The sequence below is a fragment of the Sparus aurata genome, chromosome 15, assembly GCF_900880675.1.
Source record: "Sparus aurata chromosome 15, fSpaAur1.1, whole genome shotgun sequence".
NCBI lineage: Eukaryota > Metazoa > Chordata > Actinopteri > Spariformes > Sparidae > Sparus > Sparus aurata.
The window spans coordinates 12,660,930-12,679,443 of NC_044201.1; the positions used below are offsets into that span (position 1 = coordinate 12,660,930).

Genomic DNA, 18,514 nt, shown 5'->3' on the forward strand with positions numbered 1-18,514 from the left:
AGGCGAGAGGAGCTCCCCCTCTCTGGCTACACGGGGCTTCGCGGTATCATTACATGGCTCGGTGTGCGCTTGCATCCTCGTGCTTGTTTGTGTTTGTGTGTGTGTGTGTGTGTGTGTGTGTGTCAGCTCTGGGGTAAAGGAGAGATAGACAACATGATGTTTACATTAGGTCTGCTCTTTTGGGACCGTGCCAGCATCGAGCCATGCTGTGACACACATCACACGAGCAACCTGGTACCATTCATAATTACCCTCTATTCACAGAGGCCTCATTTAGCGTGCCATTATCAGAGATCATTGCCATTTCCCTCTATGTACGTATGGAATCCCAGTGAGACTAACATGTCTACCGTAGATAACAGTGCTATTTTGGTTAACCCCATTGTGTACAGAATACTGAAGACGTGCAACCCTGAGAGAATTCTCATCAGTGATTTCTAAGGATTTAATAGAGCATCGGGGCATAAGAATCTATTCTGGAGCCTCCATAACTAATGCTAGGAATATAATAATGTGTTATTTGGGAGCAGGACAACTCTCACCCCGGGCTTTATCTTCACCTATTTCCACCTTTTTCACATGTTTCTGGCTGCAAGCAAACAAAACAATCACCAGAAAAATCCTTCGATGTGACCACGTATAACACATGAACATGAATTAATGATAAGATATAGATATAGGTGAAATGTTTCTCTAAGCAGATACCTACGCATATAGGAGAACAACAGATCATTCCACAAAACCACATGAAGCTGGGGGAACTTCTAGAAGTGTGTAGGTGTTCAACTAACTTTTTGCAAATAAAGTAAAGGTTTCGTCCAGTTTTCACATACTGGTAGAAGGCTCACCTCCAGAGGAACTAAACATGGCTCAGGTGCGTGAGGCCAACATGATGGATCATCCTGTTGTGAAACTGCCCCTCTGCAAAGCCCTGAGAAGACAGCTGGGAGATAAGGGCCGGCCCTGTATGAGAGCACATCTCCTCCTCACATCGATCCTCGCTGCCACCAAGGCAGGAGGTCTTCACACGCCAAATGATAGAGGTAGAGGGAGGGCCGGGGTGAGGACAGAGAGAGCAGTTTTGCAGGTTTCGCAGCCACCTTCTCGTGATAAAGACACTAGAAGATAAAAACCCCTCTTGGCCTCGTGCAGATAAAAGACAAACGCTGTAGAGGTTTGTTTTGGGGGGAAAAATTACTTTTCCAGGTCTCTGGTAGATAATGGTAATCTCTCCCTGGTTAGAATCAGCTTCACGTTCTTTTTAGCGTGGCCAAAATAACAAAATAAGCTTCACAAGAATGCACAAGCAAGAAATATTAAAATGCCATGGACTTATTGTGGTCATTTTTAACAAGAAAATGTGAGCCTTTGCATTTTACAGTTAATTGACCTCGTATCTTGTGCCAGTAACTTGGCAGGAATAGCATCGCTGGAAGTCAATTAAGAATGAAAGGAGATTTCACTCTCAAAAAAATGGCACCAGCTACAATTAGAATTCCTCTGGAGTTAATAAGCACAGCTGCAGGTCACAATCAACTGAACTGTTTTCTTGCAAAGTATGACAGTAATTGACGAATGAGATCTCACATTCCAGTGTTGACAGTCGCAGTTCATTTTTTGCTGCTTCTGTGTTGAAAAGGAGCGACCTGTAACACCCTGACGCGAGTTATTAGTTGAAGAAGAACCCGAATCGATCAACAAGGCTGCGCGTTCTGAGATCCTGAGAACCATGAAACGATGATTTGCCACAAAATAACAATAATGAAAACATAATAGCAAAGAAAATTGCTTCTATTGTTTCTCTGTAAGCAGCAAATGAATGCTGAGAGTCGACTGCAGCAGATACAGACACCAATCAGGAGCACAGTGTGCCCTGCCTTTGCAGGGTTTGGTTACGGAGACGCATGTTCGTGACCTCTGATCTCAATCACAGAAGTTCTTCAGACGGTTGTTCGCTGAGGGCCTCTCAATGTCACCTATACAGATTGTGATGCTGCACGGCTCCGCAATAGCGGCTGGAAAGTTTGCAGTCTTAACCATGTATCAGACAAGATGAGGGCCACTCAAGGCTGTATGATGATTAGGTGTGAATACGATTTCAACAGTTCTGTGTAGACTCTAATGGACACCATGCGGCATGAGCAGTTAACCATGCTGTGGCTTTGATGTTGCTTTGTGTGCATCCCTTTCCTCTGATGACTCATATCTGATGCCAGGTGTTCAAATGCTCACGAGGAAATAAATTCAGAAAGAAGGAATGCTGCAAAGTTGCTAATTCTGTCCTAATATGTTGTTCTTTGTTAAACCTATTTCCAAAACAGAGTGACTGTGTACATTGGAGAAAGGTCTGATGGGTAAAATTATACACAATAGCACAATGTAACAAGGCACCCACATCATTATCTATTTTTCAGTTCTGCGAATACAAAAAACACAACTATGGCTAAATTAATGCAGGATGTATGCACACAGTCGGTGGATGAACAGGGAATATTTGGCATCCTGTAATTACACCTTAATAAACAAGGTCTCCTTTATTAGGTGCATTATAGACAGCTAAATGATAGAAGTGATAGAAACCTAGAACACCAACAATGAATAACAATTTCATAGATTAGAGATGTGCTGATCCACTTTTTTTCATTTCCGATCCACTGATATTTCAATCAGCATATCCTCCATCCCTCGAAATGTTGGCATCACACACATTACAAGTTGTTGGCTTGCTTTCCTGTGTTTTGAGACTAAAATACTCCGAACTAAGGACATGTTGCGTTGAGCCAACAGATTCTTGCTCACTCAAGCGTACTTGACTGTTTTGGGGTTGTGGGGAAAACAAAACGCACTATTTACTAAGTGGACTGAATTCTGGGGCAAGTCTTTCATTCGCACGCACTCACACCCACTCTAACATTGCTTTGCTTGCTTTATATAATACAACTGTTTTGATTTGTGGTCTATTTGTTGTTGCAGTACTGTTTTCTTGGAGATGTCTATTTCATTGCTACTTACTACTTGCTTTATAATTTGGTGTGTTCGATGGAACTATTTTATTTATTTTTCATATTATTTTATTTAATAATTCCTAAGATGAACAAATGTCTATTGTTCTGGTTGGGATCATCATGTACAACCGAGAGCTGTCAGGAGACGGTGACACATTCAAAGTGACAGCCACCACAGATGGATAAACAGATAAGGCTGAAGCAGTGACCTTATTTCATTGTCATACTACTCACCCATATCATCAAAAATTCCCCCTTCAGTCAAAAATTAACAATCCACATCCAACTGGGTACATTTTATCCCAATCTCATCTTACTGTGGCGAAGAATGATTATTTCAATCATGTCACAGTAAAAGTCAAATTTCAGAAAAGAACAACAGTGGGATTGGGCCGTAGCATTCTACTGGGGTTCCCAACCCATTATTCCCACACTACGCTCGGGTGCCTCCGATTTCCCCCATCGCTTTGATGATAATGTTCTTCGGCAGGCCGCTAAAGTAATGACCATCTCTTGGTGTGGCACAGTACAAGGTTGCACCGCACTGCAATGTTTTGGCTTTTATGTTCAGCCACAGTTAACAGAGTCACTTCAGGCGAAATAGATATTAAAGTCCGCCATGAACCCACTGAAGAATATACGGTAGATGTGCCAATACGGCTGGATCTGACAAGTGCAACTTTAATTGTGTTAATACCATAGGAAAAAAACAATGAGATGATATGATGAAAAAGAGGTGTTTACTCACCTCCTCCACCTCCCAGAAGACTGGAGTTTGCTGAGAAGAGAAAAAAGAAACATGAGTCAGTAAACTTAAGAGATAAAGCAAATGAGGATCAGTCAACAGAGTCAGCAATATTTTTTATATTAAAAGTTGGAATTCTCTAACTGCACAGGTGTGACTTTTTTTTATAAATACAGCAATTTAAACTCATTTATATAATCAAATGAACAGAGCTACGACTGAAGAATTTCACTGGGTTTGACAACACATCAAAATGATTCATGAAAACATTTAGTTTATTTTCACGGCCTTCTAAAGGAAGCCAGTTGGTATCAAGTGCCAAGAGCAGTCTGAAATTGGCTTGAATGACCATGTTGTTATGTTGCATTTTTTTTTTCTTATCACTCACTCAGTAAAACCTGTAATCACACATTTGAATAGCTGTACCTGGCAAAAGAACATTTTGCATTTTCATGGTAGTTTCAAACAAAACCACAGTCATCCAAAGGTAACAGGGAAATCCTTCCAATAGTTTGTTTATCACATCTCCAGTAGACAAAAGTGATTACTGTGCGCAGCAGTGGTTTTTTTACTTAAATTAGCAAGTTGGCAACAAACATGCAGTTCTGTCTGCAGCTCATTTTAATATACACTATAGCAGCTTTCACTCCTTGGCAACATGGCAGAGGTTATGCTCAGTAAAACATGTGGTTCAGTCAAAGCATCGACCAGACGCCTGAAGACTATGGTAACAGGGAGATCCAGATTTCACCATGGCTTTGGTCATGGGTCTGATTCAGGGCTGAACGATATGCAACTTTTTTAAAGATACTGCAATGCCCTGAGGTGCATTTTCAATAAGAATGTCAATTTTTGCATTTCATTTTCCCTAAAAAATATAAATATATATATAAATGTTGATGATCTGATTTCCGCTGGGCTCTGCGGCAAACAAGAATGCAAGACACGTTTCTTCATTATGAAAACTTGTCACACAAATTGTTGGACTTGAGCTGAAAGGAGCTCTTAAAGTGAAAGACGTGTGATCTTCAAGAGTGAGGCTTTATTCTCACACATGACATAGATACGTAGAGCAAACCCAGAGCAAAGTCTAGCCAATTGTTATTCTGTTGCCAGCCTTGAGAGAGTATATTTTCAAACACTCATGGGCAGACAAACCCTGTTGTGTATTTATTTGTGTATATGATTCTCCAAAATTAGCTGTAGTATGGTGGTTCAACAGAAGGTAGTGCTATCTCAGTGGAGAGTGTATCATTAAAAATGAACCTATTTTCATTTTGCTCTGTCATTTTGACACATCCGTTGCACACGAAAGAAGAAAGATTAGAGGGGATTTAAAGTACATCTGTTAATTTGGGTGTTTCTGAAAGTAGGTAGCCTATGTGTTTGAAGTTTAGTTCATACAGCATTTGAAAAATCATACACTGCAACATGCCTTTAATGATCTCCAGTTCCAGCTACAGCAATGGCTATCATTAGCAGTGAACACTACCCCATTAAAAGCTTATTATTTCTCAAAAACGTTTTGGTGCACAGGCAACAGATAAAGGACATGTGGTGTCGAGGAGGGCTCTCAAATCACAGCACAGTCCTGTGCCTGTTATTTTTCGCATGATTACATGTAGAAGGGGACTTCTGGGGTCCACTCGGTTTCCACACCTTTCTGTGGCACCATTATGGCGTTGCATTGTTCTCATTTGAGCAGCACACATATGAGTGGGCACCGGGACAAAGAAAGCTCTCCCACTGCAGAATTTGTCTCATCAAAGGGCTTTTGTTGTGTGTGTGTGTGTGTGTGTGTGTGTGTGTCTGCATACAGTATGAGCATAACATACACACACAAGAAACAGCAACTCAAACAGGGATGTACTGACAATCCACTGTCATGTTTACAATAGCACCTCTCCAGGTTTTTCTGTGATGAAAAAGATGCTTGTGCTCTCACAGCCTTTGTTTAGTTCTGGAATCTGTCAGCTATCAACAGCAAGCACACAACTCAAATGTGCAATTCCCAAACAGGAAGTTTTCTGTTCATCTTTCAGAAGCGTTGACAGATGTAGTTTAAAAAAAAAACAGGAAAGGCTTTTATAAGCAGAGATACCTTTGTTTATTAGGTGGGGTTTAAGTAATGCATAGGGGTAAAAAAGTCATTCTTATAATCGGAATGTGTTAAGCGTTGTTGTTGTTTATCTACCATCAGTACATTGAAAGTAATAGTTTCAGTGCCAGTTAAGCACAAGCTAATAGTATGCTAGTTTTCAGCAAAGTCTATCATCATTGTCTAGTCTCCTGGGGAGTCTTCCTATTCCTGAGCTATTAAAACACTGGGGTTTAATTACCTGACATTATGGAAATGCATACCTGAGGGGGGTGCTTCATTTACTCCACCTAATCAGAGATTGGAGATGTGGTTGCTAATCAGTCTGACACAACTCCCCTGTGTGTGTGTGTGTGTGTGTGGGTGTATGTGTGTGAGTTGGGGTAGTAGTAGTAGTGAACGGGGTAGTCTGGGGGTTGAGATGTTAGATGCTTTCTAACCACATGTGACTTGGTGTGATCACGGCAACAGCCCACTGGGAGATGAAGAGCGTTCAACAGCCATCTCATCTCTGCAATGGGTTTGATAAATATGGAAGTAGGGAGGGGTAAAAAGTAAGAAAAAAAAAAAAAAAAAGCTGCTTTATGCCTTTTCATTTCCCTCCTCCCTGTATCCTCTCCTTTTAATGATCAGAATGTCATGAAACATGTTGCGGCCGTTTATCTTTGAGCACACTCTGCTGCATGTGCACACAACATATCTGTAACAACCTACGAAGTCGGTGAGCTCAGCCCACAGTGATACATATCGAGGGAGACATTAAAATCCCAAAATGGACAGGGACTTGCTTTAACAATCCGTCCTCAAGCATGAGACAAATAAGAAACAGCTGGTAGAGAGGCTAACCTACAGCTGCACACAGAGCAGCCCTACACTGTTGGCACCAATGGCTGCGAGCTAGTCCCTTATTCAGTATGACTCGCCGGAGAAGTGCTTCAATTATCCTGAGTGAAAATCAAAGCACAAATCCATATTTGGCCACATCCACCCCATAATGCATATTTTATAGTGTGTGTATTAATTATAAACTAGCTCTCCTTGCTGTTTGTGCCTGCCCCAGGCTCAGTCTAGCTATCGTGTGGTGGATCAACACATTTCTGCCTTTAGGGAAGCAGTGGGAGAGCCAACAATTAGTATTATCAGAAGACCATTATCTGTTTCTTCTACAGTGCAGCATGCATGTGGAGTTGTCTCTTTGAATGCATGTTTAATGGGTTTCTGACTTTGCCATTCGTTTAAGTGTCCGCTGGTGTGTGCGCCCCCTCGAGAGTTTGTTGGAATCAATTTCTTGCCAAGGACAGAGGAGACATACAACTCCATCTCCGAAAGAACTACAGAGATCTAGGGCTGCAACAAACAGTATCGAACAATCTGCTGATTATTTTCACAATTAATTGTTTGGGCCATGTCAAAAAGTACTGAAAAACGCTGATCACGATTCTCCAGAGCCTGCAAATTGATTCTTTTGTCCATTCAACAGTCCAAAAACCTTCATTTACTATCATAAGAGACAAAAAAGCAGGAAATATTTAAATTTAAGACACTGGAACAAGTAAATGTTTGACACTTCTAAAATGAAACTATTAATCTATTATCAAATTCTTGGCAATTTGTTTTCTTGGGGTAAATTAATTGGTTACATGACTTACTGTTGCAACTCAACAAGGATCCCATCACATCAGACAAAACACTCAACTGATCTTTTCATATTTCAGAGAACCTGAGTATGTCTTGTAGCTGTAAAGATAAACCTTGAAGGTTTGCAATGACCCAGTAAATGAGAAGAAAGAGTGAAGCCACAGGAGTTGGAGTTTGTCAGGAGTGCTGTTGCGAGTTGTCCCAGTAGTCACCACAACATGGGCCATAAATCTCAGTGGAAGGGCTCCCCAGACTGCCTGTAGATGGCAGGTCATTAGGAACTGCTGGTCCACGGCATTAGGCTGGCCCATCAAACACATGCCTGAACTGTCATTGTGGGAGCACCCACTTCCTGTCTGCCCTTTGAACTCCTAACCCCCATAGCAACCTCATTTATCCCTCAGCCAATGACAATACAGTGAGGCTGCTGCTGTGTATTTTCACACCAGGAAAATATTGATAACAGAGGACTAGCCGGAGAGCATGACAGGCGCGGTTTATGGATTGTGGCACTGCGTCAGGAAGCCGGCACAGACACAAACACTGTGAAAAGGAATGGTGAAACCACCTCCCTGTCTCAGTGTGTCCATATATTTGCAGAGCATTCATAAAAATGGCTTGTGTGCACTTCAGTGCGCGAGTCCTGTGTGTGCGGAGGGCAGCGAGGCGTGGACCTGAGCTTTGTGTGTGGTGTGTCGTCAGCAGAGCCCTAGATCATGCAGTTAAATGGGAAGTGCTAGTGCATAACCACAAAACCTCAAGGCAGTAAACAGATCCACTGTCTACCTTCTGGTCTCTGCTACCTCAACTGAACCCTTTAAATATGCTCCATCGCATGCACACTCACCTTATCCTTAGCAGCCGCTCACATGCTTCTCAAAAAGCTCAGAGGTTAATAGTGTACTGTGCTGTGACTCTGGGATAAAAGGTGGGCTCCAGAAACGAATAAAAAAGTTTTATGGTTCTGGTTACCTGCTCTGTTGCAAATAGATAGGATGCTGAGTCAAAAAAAAATACATTCTTGGTGCAATTTTTCCAAACACTGCAATATAATGTCACCGGCCTATCTATGTCTGCAAATCGTACAGGCATTTTACCAGGATTTCCAATAAATATGAGTCAAATGAACTGTGACAGGGCTGATCTTTCCTATGTTCCATATTGACTGTATACTGCTTGATATCAGCAGATTTCAAGATCACTCACTGCTGCTGCTGCTTTTGAAGCATGTCTCACCTGTCCACACGAGACGAATTCCGATTATAGCAAATGTGATTGAAAACACACAAACTGTCCCAGATAAAAGCAAAAAACTAGGTCAACAGAGCTGCTCTTTGTAACCGCGAGTCACATCACTTTTGTCTCCATTCTTCTGCTTTAATTAGAAGTCATATTCACAGCTAATTTGACAGGCACAATTAGCATCTACACCACAATGAACTACAAATTGATGGCCTACAATAGTGGAGGAAATAGTTCAGAGAAACAAAAAAGACAAATCATTTGCAGGCTCTTGACACATAGATGCTCATTAGATGTTCTTCCCCATAGTGTTCTGATATCTAACATGTCAGCTCTGACACGCCGATGTTCAAAGAGGCAGTGGAGTGAAGGACTTTAGCAGTGTTTTTTGAGTGAAATAAAGTGCCGCACCACACACAGACACGTTTCCACTCCAGCAGCCTTCCCTACAGGCACCGCAATTGGGCCCATTCACACACACACACAATCACATGCACAAGTACACACATGCGCAACCCAACACAACTGGAAATATTCAGACTAGCATTTAATATCATGTCATTTGTGTAGAGCTGTGTTGAACAGAGGAAACTCTAACCTTTAATGATGAGGGGCTCCTTTTTTCTTGTAGTGGGTGCCGAAAAGCGCAAATAGAAATAAAAATTAAAAAAGCCACCAGTTGTGGGATGAGAGAGAAGGGGGAACAGTGGTATTTCTTATTTGTGGCACATTAAAAATGCATGCTACACCACACATGCTGCCTCGCCTGATAATACTGGTTGGCATTTTTGTTCTTCATAGCTTCTAGTGATCCCTAAGGAGCCTGACTGAGCCAGACAAACTTGTGGTGGAGGTGGCATGATCCCAGCAGCACATTCACACACACACATACAAAAAAAAAAGCTTAAAGCTTGGCTCGTGCTTCATGTGCAATAAAATGCTGTGGTGTCAAAATGATGCAATTGTGGCTGAAACAAGTAAGAGAGGTTTTATTCCATACAAGAGTACACGAGTGTGCAATACGTTCAAGTTACTGTCAGAGCATTGTGTCAGTACTGGCATGTCAAAGTATTTACTGAAATAGTAAACAAGACTTTGACATGACTGAAGTTTCAGGTTTGGTTGGTGAGGAGAATGCCGAATAACAAGGAGATACACAAGACAAACATTGATGTAAAGATTGTGTACATCAATTTAGACAAGCGTGAACATACAAATCTTAAAGACTTCTCCAAACAAACAGAATTTGGAGTTTCAGCACAGGTAAAAGTGTACGTTTGCAACCAAAAAGAAGATTTGGCCTCAGATTAAAACCATCACAGTTATATCCAATTAAACCCTGCAGATACCATGTTAACTTGTTGTTAGGGCCGCACAAATAATCAAAATATTATCAAAATCGCTCAAATGGCCAAGTGCAAAATCCAAATTGAACAAGCTGCAATTTTCTGATGAAACAGATTTACAAATATGTACTGTAGTGCTGCAGAGATGCCCTAGCCAACAAATCTTTTTCTGCAGATGTAAGAAAACATGCTACTTTGGCACAGACACCAACAACTGTCAAATCATAATGACTGTGATGTTTTTTTTTCAATGAAAATGTAAATCGTGGTGCAAAACTGATCAAAATGAAATCACAATATGATTCTTTACTATATTGTGCAAGACTACTTGTTATGAAACATAAGCAACTTGTGTCTGCCTCTGCTGTGACACACAAGCTATTTCATAAAAAAACACCAAATTCAATTTAATACTGCCAGCCTTAAATCCCCTGTCTTCCACGCCAGCTTACAGTAAGTTACAGGGTTTTTCTGCTTTGTAAAATTTTAGGAAGGCCTTGTTGCAGAACTCGTTTACCATTCATTGGGTTGTTATATTAAATTGATTTGGCCCAGGTAACATAAAGCAGGTCTCATTTCTCATGTGTATTGATATCGTGTCAGCGTTCAGCACAAACAAAATTCCCATTAAGTTGGATTGTGGCCTGAACTTTGGGCTTTATTATTTTCAGCTCAAGCTATTACAAGCTCATCTTGCTCAAACAGGCAATCGACGGCTGTGGGATTTCTTGGTTACCTTCACTTCTGCATACAACAGTTCATGTGCTACCATACCAACCTCAGCGGTGAAGATTTATAGCATGTCAAAAACTAATACTTAACATTTCATAATCACTATAATAACATTTATGCAATTCTATTTTGGGTTGGATTTTATTTTGAAATGCTCATTACGATATCAGGAGACTGTGGGTGGCTGCTTAAACCTGAACATATTTTTAGCTCTACTTGTCATATACCATTGATGGTTGGAATTATGTTGTTTTTGGAGGCTCTTTTCAGAACTACAGCAGTAGTGTTATGATGTCTGAATGTATCAATGTGACAACACGCTGGTGTCACAGTGATTAATCCCTTTCCTCCGCAGGCTTGTCACCTTCATAACAAAGCAACAATACCAGATGCCAAAGCCAGCCCACACGTCTATTGTTATAATTACCTGACCTTCAAATCCACATTAATGAGCCCAGGATGATCCCATTCTCTTTCATCATTTGGCTTCCGAGCCCTCCTTTTATCTAACAAGGTCACCTTTCACAACACTGCTTCTCCCTGAAATACACATCCCCCTCATAAATATACATCTACCTGCATCTGCTCAACCCCCATTCCTGAGAGGGGGGCTCGGAGAAATTACAAGAAAATAAAGCTGTAGGTGGGCTCTGCAAAGTGCAAGTTTGTATTCTTTCTGAAGTCGACACCAAGGGAAAGTCAATGCCATCAAAGTTAGACACAGAAAACAACTTTCTAGCGATTGAAGTGTTACTTAATTATTGTTTTGAACACGAAAGACAAAGCCTATTAACATGAACGAGATAGACTTACTGCAAGGGCTCTGAAGGCACAATGCAAGGGGGCAGTGATGACAGCAGGGTTCATTAGATGAAGTTGTTTCGATCCCTTCCCACTATTTTAATCACAACCGCACTGTGGTTGTCACAAGAGAATAATGGCTGTGGTTTTTGAGAAACCACAAGTACAATCTCAGAAAAAACAACACATTCAATTGTTCATTTGTTCAATTATATTTCAGCCAGGTTTTACAGTGGGACTATTGTTCAATTTAGAACATTTGGAAAAGGTGAGTCTGAGTTTCACATGATATTGAAGAGAAATTCCGGTATCTTTAAATCTGTTATCTGTGTTTACATAGCTTACTGTGTTAATGACAAATAAGTACAAAAAAAATGGAATAGGTCCAGCAGATACGAGCTGCACTGGCTGCAAAGTAATACTTGAGAGCACCTTTGACCATCAAAGTTATGTCCAATAAACGTTTTTCAACATTATGGAAAGAAGCCCTACAGAGTTACAATTATTTGTGTTTGACCGGAAACAGATGTTATATTGACTCCACTGACAAAAACAAGTAATTTCATTATCGTAAAACATGACAAAAAAAAACAGAAGCAAAATAAAATTCACCAAAACATCTTGGTTCGTCCTTTCACTGTTCCAACAATTACCATCTCTGGTTTGGTCAAAATAAACCCTTAACACATAAAGATAGTTGGGAAAATATCAGAAAATGAAGGAGAGAGTGGTAAGGCATCAAAGAAGCAGTGGGGGAAACAGTGTAGAGCAAGTATATTTTCAGATCTAACAAGGCTGTGTCGTGATCTATTTTCATTGTTGATTAATCTGCCATTGTTGTTTTCTTGATTAAATATTCGTTTTCTGGCCTGTAAAATATTCGAAAATTGTGACAAATGTCAATCATTGCTTCCCAAAGCCCAAGAAGACGTCCCCAAATGTTTTGCTTTGTCCACAACCCGAAGATAGTTTGATGTCATAGAGGAGTTAAGAAATCAGAGAATATATACATTTAGAGATGGAAACAAATTCCTTTTTCCTTTTTTTTTCAATGTAAATATTGCTGATTAACTTAATACCTGACAATTTATCAATTGTGGCACCTTTCATGCATATTAGTCTTTTACACACTAAAATATGTAAACATAGGGCCCGGCATTAAAAATACATGAGTTCTCCTTGAATAAGGAAGGGCTGTTGAAAGTCCAGCAAGGAAAATACTGCAAAAAACAGAAAAATACTCAAAATACACAAATTAAAATAGTTAACTATACGTAAATGTTGACAGGAGCATTTCTCACATACGTTAATCTATGTCTTGAGATCTCTTTGCACCTCATTGCTCACAGGCCTGAGGCTATCCCACAGGACACTAATGATACATGAGACATTTACAGTATATCAGATGACTAATGCATGCTAAAATAATCCATACAGAGATGAAGCTATGAGGCCACATTTTCAAAATTAAATGTTATTCACTGGGAAAAAAATATAGTTTTAATATGCAAAATGTTATATGGCCCAGCAAGATATCTCAGCTGATAAACTCCAACCCCTACGCATGTGTGCCAACTTTGAAGAGGCACCATCATTTTCTAGTTGAGATTAAATGGGTTATCTGCAAGCTTCACAGGGCCAATGTGTCACTGTGGAGCTCTGGCAGGATTTGGGCCAGCAGCTGCATATTATGGATTTATCCAGTCACATTTCTGGATTTATCAGCCTTGCGTTGATGCAGCCTCCTCCTTACTGGTGATCAGGCCTGCTGGTATGGTAGAGACCCGCATGGCTCCTCGGGGCCTTCACAGTCCGCTACCCACAGCTCGGTACCCGCCAGGCAGCCAGACAGTTCCCCTCACTATATCCAAAATAACATGGCTGGGATTTCTCCAGATGGAAGAGCCAGGACAGCATTAAATTGGAGATCCTCAGCTACTGAAGTGCGGTCTCTCGATCGACTTCCTTACATATCACTGTTTTCTCTTCGCAGAAAATTGAAGTGTGGAAATGAGGGCTTTGCCTTTGATAGCCAGGGCAAAGGTATACACACTCAGAGTTGGACTCTATGTAGCTTAAGTGCAGAACATTGCATTAAGGAAGAGTGCATTTTCTTTTTTAACACTAAATGTATTTTAACTTCTCTTACTTCCTTAGTAAAATGCACTTAACCGGCACTTAAGAAGATCCATTCCCACCAGCGTCTATTTGATCACAGTGGTGTAAGTGTTGAGGTGATGTGTGAAGTGAACCCCGGCTCCTCAACTACTCCGTTTATGTCACAGATCTCCCGAGAGCACCGAGTTGCCATGGTTGAAAGAGAATAAAAACATTTCCACAAAGTATGCCTGTATACAGCACAAACCGTGAACTGGATGACTGAGAACCTTCATCAACATTTCCACAAAGGCATCTCCTTTTCTGCTTATTGAACACAGAGGCTAAAACAGGGTTGTGTGTTAATTCAAAGAGGCAGTTTATCACCAAAAATGTAACACGTGTAGAGCTTGTATGCACATTTAGTTTTGCAGAGCGTGGGATTGTTAATGGACACAATTAGGGGAAACCCACTGATTAATTGATGTACAATGAAAAACAACAATTTACAGTATGTAGTGAGAACTGAGCAACTATATAATTAATCATAAAAGAATGCAGTGCTGAAAACAGGAAGGTTATACATCTTGAAGCAATTGCAAAAATATAAGACATTCCTCCTTTGTCTCAATATACAGTACTTGTAGAAACTGATGCTTCTGAATCAGGAGTAACAGAGTCTAAATGAACACACGTCAGTTCAGTTCAGAAGTACGTGATGAGAGCTCTTACAAAGAAAGCTGATCTTATAAATAATCATACCTGTGCTAAGATTAATAGCGACAGTTGTAATGGTTTGATCATAATGAGAGGTATTTACTTGGAGACAGTTATTTATTCCCCATACTTTGTAATGGAAATAAAACAGTTTTGCACCTCAAAGACAATGTCTTCCAGTGTGCCAGCTCAACTCACAGCTGTCCCAATCACAGGCCACATTTTAAGGCATGAAACCTGCTACAAAAACAATGCAGTTCTACAAACGGGCTTTTGAATGTGAGTTGCCAGCTGTGAGGGTTATTATTTCATGCCCTGCAATCATCATAGCTGAAAAGGGAAGACAACTGACAACTGTGCATTGATATCCCCATATCTCCCTGTTGGATGTTGAAGCTTCTAAATACTACAGCACTAACAGTAAAAGAGGGTTCACACGTATGTAAATATCTCACAGTTCCTGCCTTTTGAACAACAGCGGTATTAGCTCAGATACTGAAATGTCATGGTCTGCAACAATAATAGCATGATATTGTTTTGAGCTTCTTTCTTTTGTAGCACCTATGGATCACACCATGTTCACTTCAGTGCGTCTTCAAACAAGCATCTGTTTTTTTTTCCCTCACAAACACATTCACGCAGAATCCCAACGGGTAATTTCCTGCTTACTGGTATCTGTAGCCCTTTGTTTCAACAAAACAAAAAGACAACCTGTTTTCAATTGCTTATTCAAGGGGCATCCTTCAAGGCATCCTATGAAATAGTAAAACGCAGCGCTGACACTATGAGAATTATACAATCAGACAGGCAGAGTGTTTTCCTCTTGGCAGTGTCACCGAACAAATCTGAGCTTGAATAAAACAGTATTTTGGCAAGATGAAGAGCAGAAAAGAGTCAAATGTTTCAATCTTATTTTAGTTTTCCCACCATCTTGTCCAGTCTTGTGCGCTGTTGTTCTTCGTGCCTTGCTTTGGTAATCATCGGTTTATGTCAGCTGTATTGATACAATCCATCAGACTGCTCAAATCAAGTTTACAGCACTGCACCTCTCACTGGCCTGAAAATATCCTGCCTGGCTGATACTCATCCTGTTTTAGAATCTCTCCTTACTTCATCATCCAGTCTGAAGTCGTCCTTTGACTACCTTTTAATGATATTTAAACAGAGGACACGGTTCTGCTTAATAGAAGCACTCTAGCTCATCAGAGGACATTAGCTGCAGAATAATACAAAGTCTCCCTTTATCTTCGTTTGCCTGAACAACTGAAATCCTCCATTGGAAGTACTCATCAGACTAAGAAGCTGGGCGTGGCATGGAAATTGCTAATTACACCATGACCCTGTCATTAATGTATTGCATTTTGCTTCAAAACATAATGCTTGAATCTGTTATAGCACTAAGTGTTTCTCTTACATACACAGGAGAAAAAGGACACATAACAAAACACATCAAACTAAATAATTGACGGATGTGGCACAGGCTGAGAGAGTGAAATAGTTATCATGGGGATACTTAACTCAGAGAATAGATTGGCAATGGTTATATCTCTCTAAATGATATTGCCGTCCTCCTGCTGAACTTTGTGATGCTGCTTAATTGCAGCTGTTAATTGGCTTGCCTCCAAGCTCTTTATTTCATTGCTGAACCCCAACTCACATGCACTGTAGCAGTCTTAATGTTGTGCGCTGGGTTGTGTGCTAAAGCCAAGATTTACACAAGATCCTCTCCCTCTGATGTGCTCATGAAAAGGACATACTTTCACTATTGTGCAGAGATTAATTGAACTAGCATTAGTGTGACTTTAAGGGTTTCCTGCGGGTTTATAAAAAACCCTGTAAGAGCTAGCTTTCCCACCAGGAGGGTTTAAGTTTGGATGTCAGTGCTGACAGATGACAGGCGTTTTCTCAGGACTCCAACAGGCCCTTCTGAAAAAGTTAGGGATACACAATAAAACTGCAAAGATTATAAGATAAATTGTCACCTATTTATTAATTGCAAACTATTTTGATAAACAATTAATCAGTTTAAGTCATTTAATTAAAAGAAAAAAAAATCTGATTCCTGCTTTCCAAATATTTTTTACTTTCTTTACTCCTCTACGGCAGTAGACCAAATATCTTTGGGTTGTTTCAGTGTTTCACTGTTGTCAGTGTTTCCCCACACATAGACTTTACTTGGGCTAGCCATTTATGCATTTTATCCTTTTTTTTTTTCTGTCCGAGAGAACAACGCCATCCGGGATCAATGCACAAGAGGAGAATCTGCCTTCACTCTATTCTCTATTGTCAGTCACACATGCTTGTGTGAGACACTCTGTGCTATTGCATCCCTACTGTACACTGATTATGATGCAACTTCTCAGATTCAAAGGTTGATCCTTATGCCGTTGCTTTCTACAAGCTTGTAAGTGTACCTGGTTGATGTGACGTCGTTAATCCGTTTCATCTGTATAAACCAACAAAGGCTTTGACATGGTGATATGGCAAGCCTTTTAGTTGATGCTTTGTTTATGTGGGTGTATCATTGAACACATAATTATTTCCAAAATGTTCACATTCAATGAACAAAATAACGACAAAATAAGAACTATATATATGTCTGCAACTGCCAGAGGGCCACCATGATGAGAGTAGGTATAATGATATGAGAGACTTGATTTTCTCTGCAATTACATTGAAAAATATCTATAAACACAGCTCGAACTCAACAAGTCGGAAAAAAGAGTACAGGTAGGCAGCCAAAGAATGTGGGTGATTACGAGGTGCAGACCCTGTGGTCTTGCTAGCCAAACCAGGCCAGTTTAACATGAGACTGTCAGCTTTAGTGTTCCTGTGTTAGAGCCTCTACAATAGGAGGTGGGGTAGTGAACAGAGAGCCACTTCACTTTGGCAGCTCCAAAACACCAATCAAACACTTAATCACGCTTGCACACTGGTTACATTGTGAGGGGCCTGTCACTTCTGGAGAGCCAATTTCTGTGCCTTTTACACATGCTGATGAAAACTGTAGAGCTGAATGTTAAAGGAGAAGAAAACACTGGAGGGGCACCCCTCTAAGATTTATTTAACTCACTACTCTTTATATTTCCTTTGCCGTCCATGGAGTGTAAAAGATGGAAATGGGGCACCGTGTGCAACGCAAAATCAGCATGAATTACCCAGCTTTAACTCCACTCAATTCCAATGGCCTTGACTAGACATTTCCTAAAGACACAGATCACAGTGTAAAATAATATAATTCCACACTCACTCTCATACTGGGCTAACATAATTCTCTAGCAGGTGGGAGCTTGGGAATTGAAGAAAAGCCTCATTCTGCCCCCCCAAAAAAGCAGCAGATATGTGGAAGGATGTAATGAAAGCAGCAGACAGCTTGAGGAGGAATTCTGCATAAACTCAAACAAGAAGTGATAAAATAAAAGCTGAGAGAGGTGCACAGGATTTGTTTGTAATTCAGATTGGGGAGGCCAAAAATGGAAGAAGAGAAACTGACAGAGGCAGAGGATTAATGCTCCTCTTTTGCTGAGAAGAACTCCATAAGAATCAAATGCACTGTGCCAAGTCTTTTCCTCTCTAACGACTTACAAGGTAAAAAAAACTTGTAAGACATATATTTTTTGTTATCCAATGTAACACAGGCATACTCATTTTAATACTGGTGGATCAGAAAAGGCAGCGACATTTCACAGGCAGGTAAAAGCAGCTTTAGAACAGCTGGAGTGAAATGAGTAAGGAGGCATGATTATGTAGTCTGGAAATTAACTTTTCGGTGGGTGTGAGACGTGTCAGGCACATAAAGGTTATACTGCCACGATCAAAATATCTGAGATCAATCAGGCTGGTTGTAACTGCACTACTCTACCATTTCACACTCTCCAATACGGCCCCATCAGTTTGATCTTCAGTGTTGTCCGTCACTAAATCCCCCAGCTGTCCCTATGACTTATGCTCTGAATGCCGTTATTATGGGAAACACGAAAGCTATTCCGGTGGCAGCCTTAATAAGCTGTGTCGCTAAGAAGAAATTATCTTTGTAAAGTTCGCCCAAAAACATAATGTCAGAGGGCAAACAGTCCTTCTATGTAACCACACA

The 18,514-nt window shown here is 40.5% G+C and overlaps 1 protein-coding gene across 5 annotated transcripts in view; it reads right to left on the reverse strand.

Annotated features, from left to right (window-relative positions):
- The window catches only part of macrod2 (mono-ADP ribosylhydrolase 2), a 432,655-nt gene that overhangs the window by 299,931 nt on the left and 114,210 nt on the right, over nt 1–18,514 (reverse strand). For all 5 annotated transcript variants that reach the window (XM_030442624.1, XM_030442623.1, XM_030442621.1 and 2 more), the window contains exon 4: nt 3,754–3,783. In XM_030442624.1, coding sequence (XP_030298484.1) covers nt 3,754–3,783 — 30 coding nt within the window. The remainder of the gene's footprint in view (nt 1–3,753; nt 3,784–18,514) is intronic.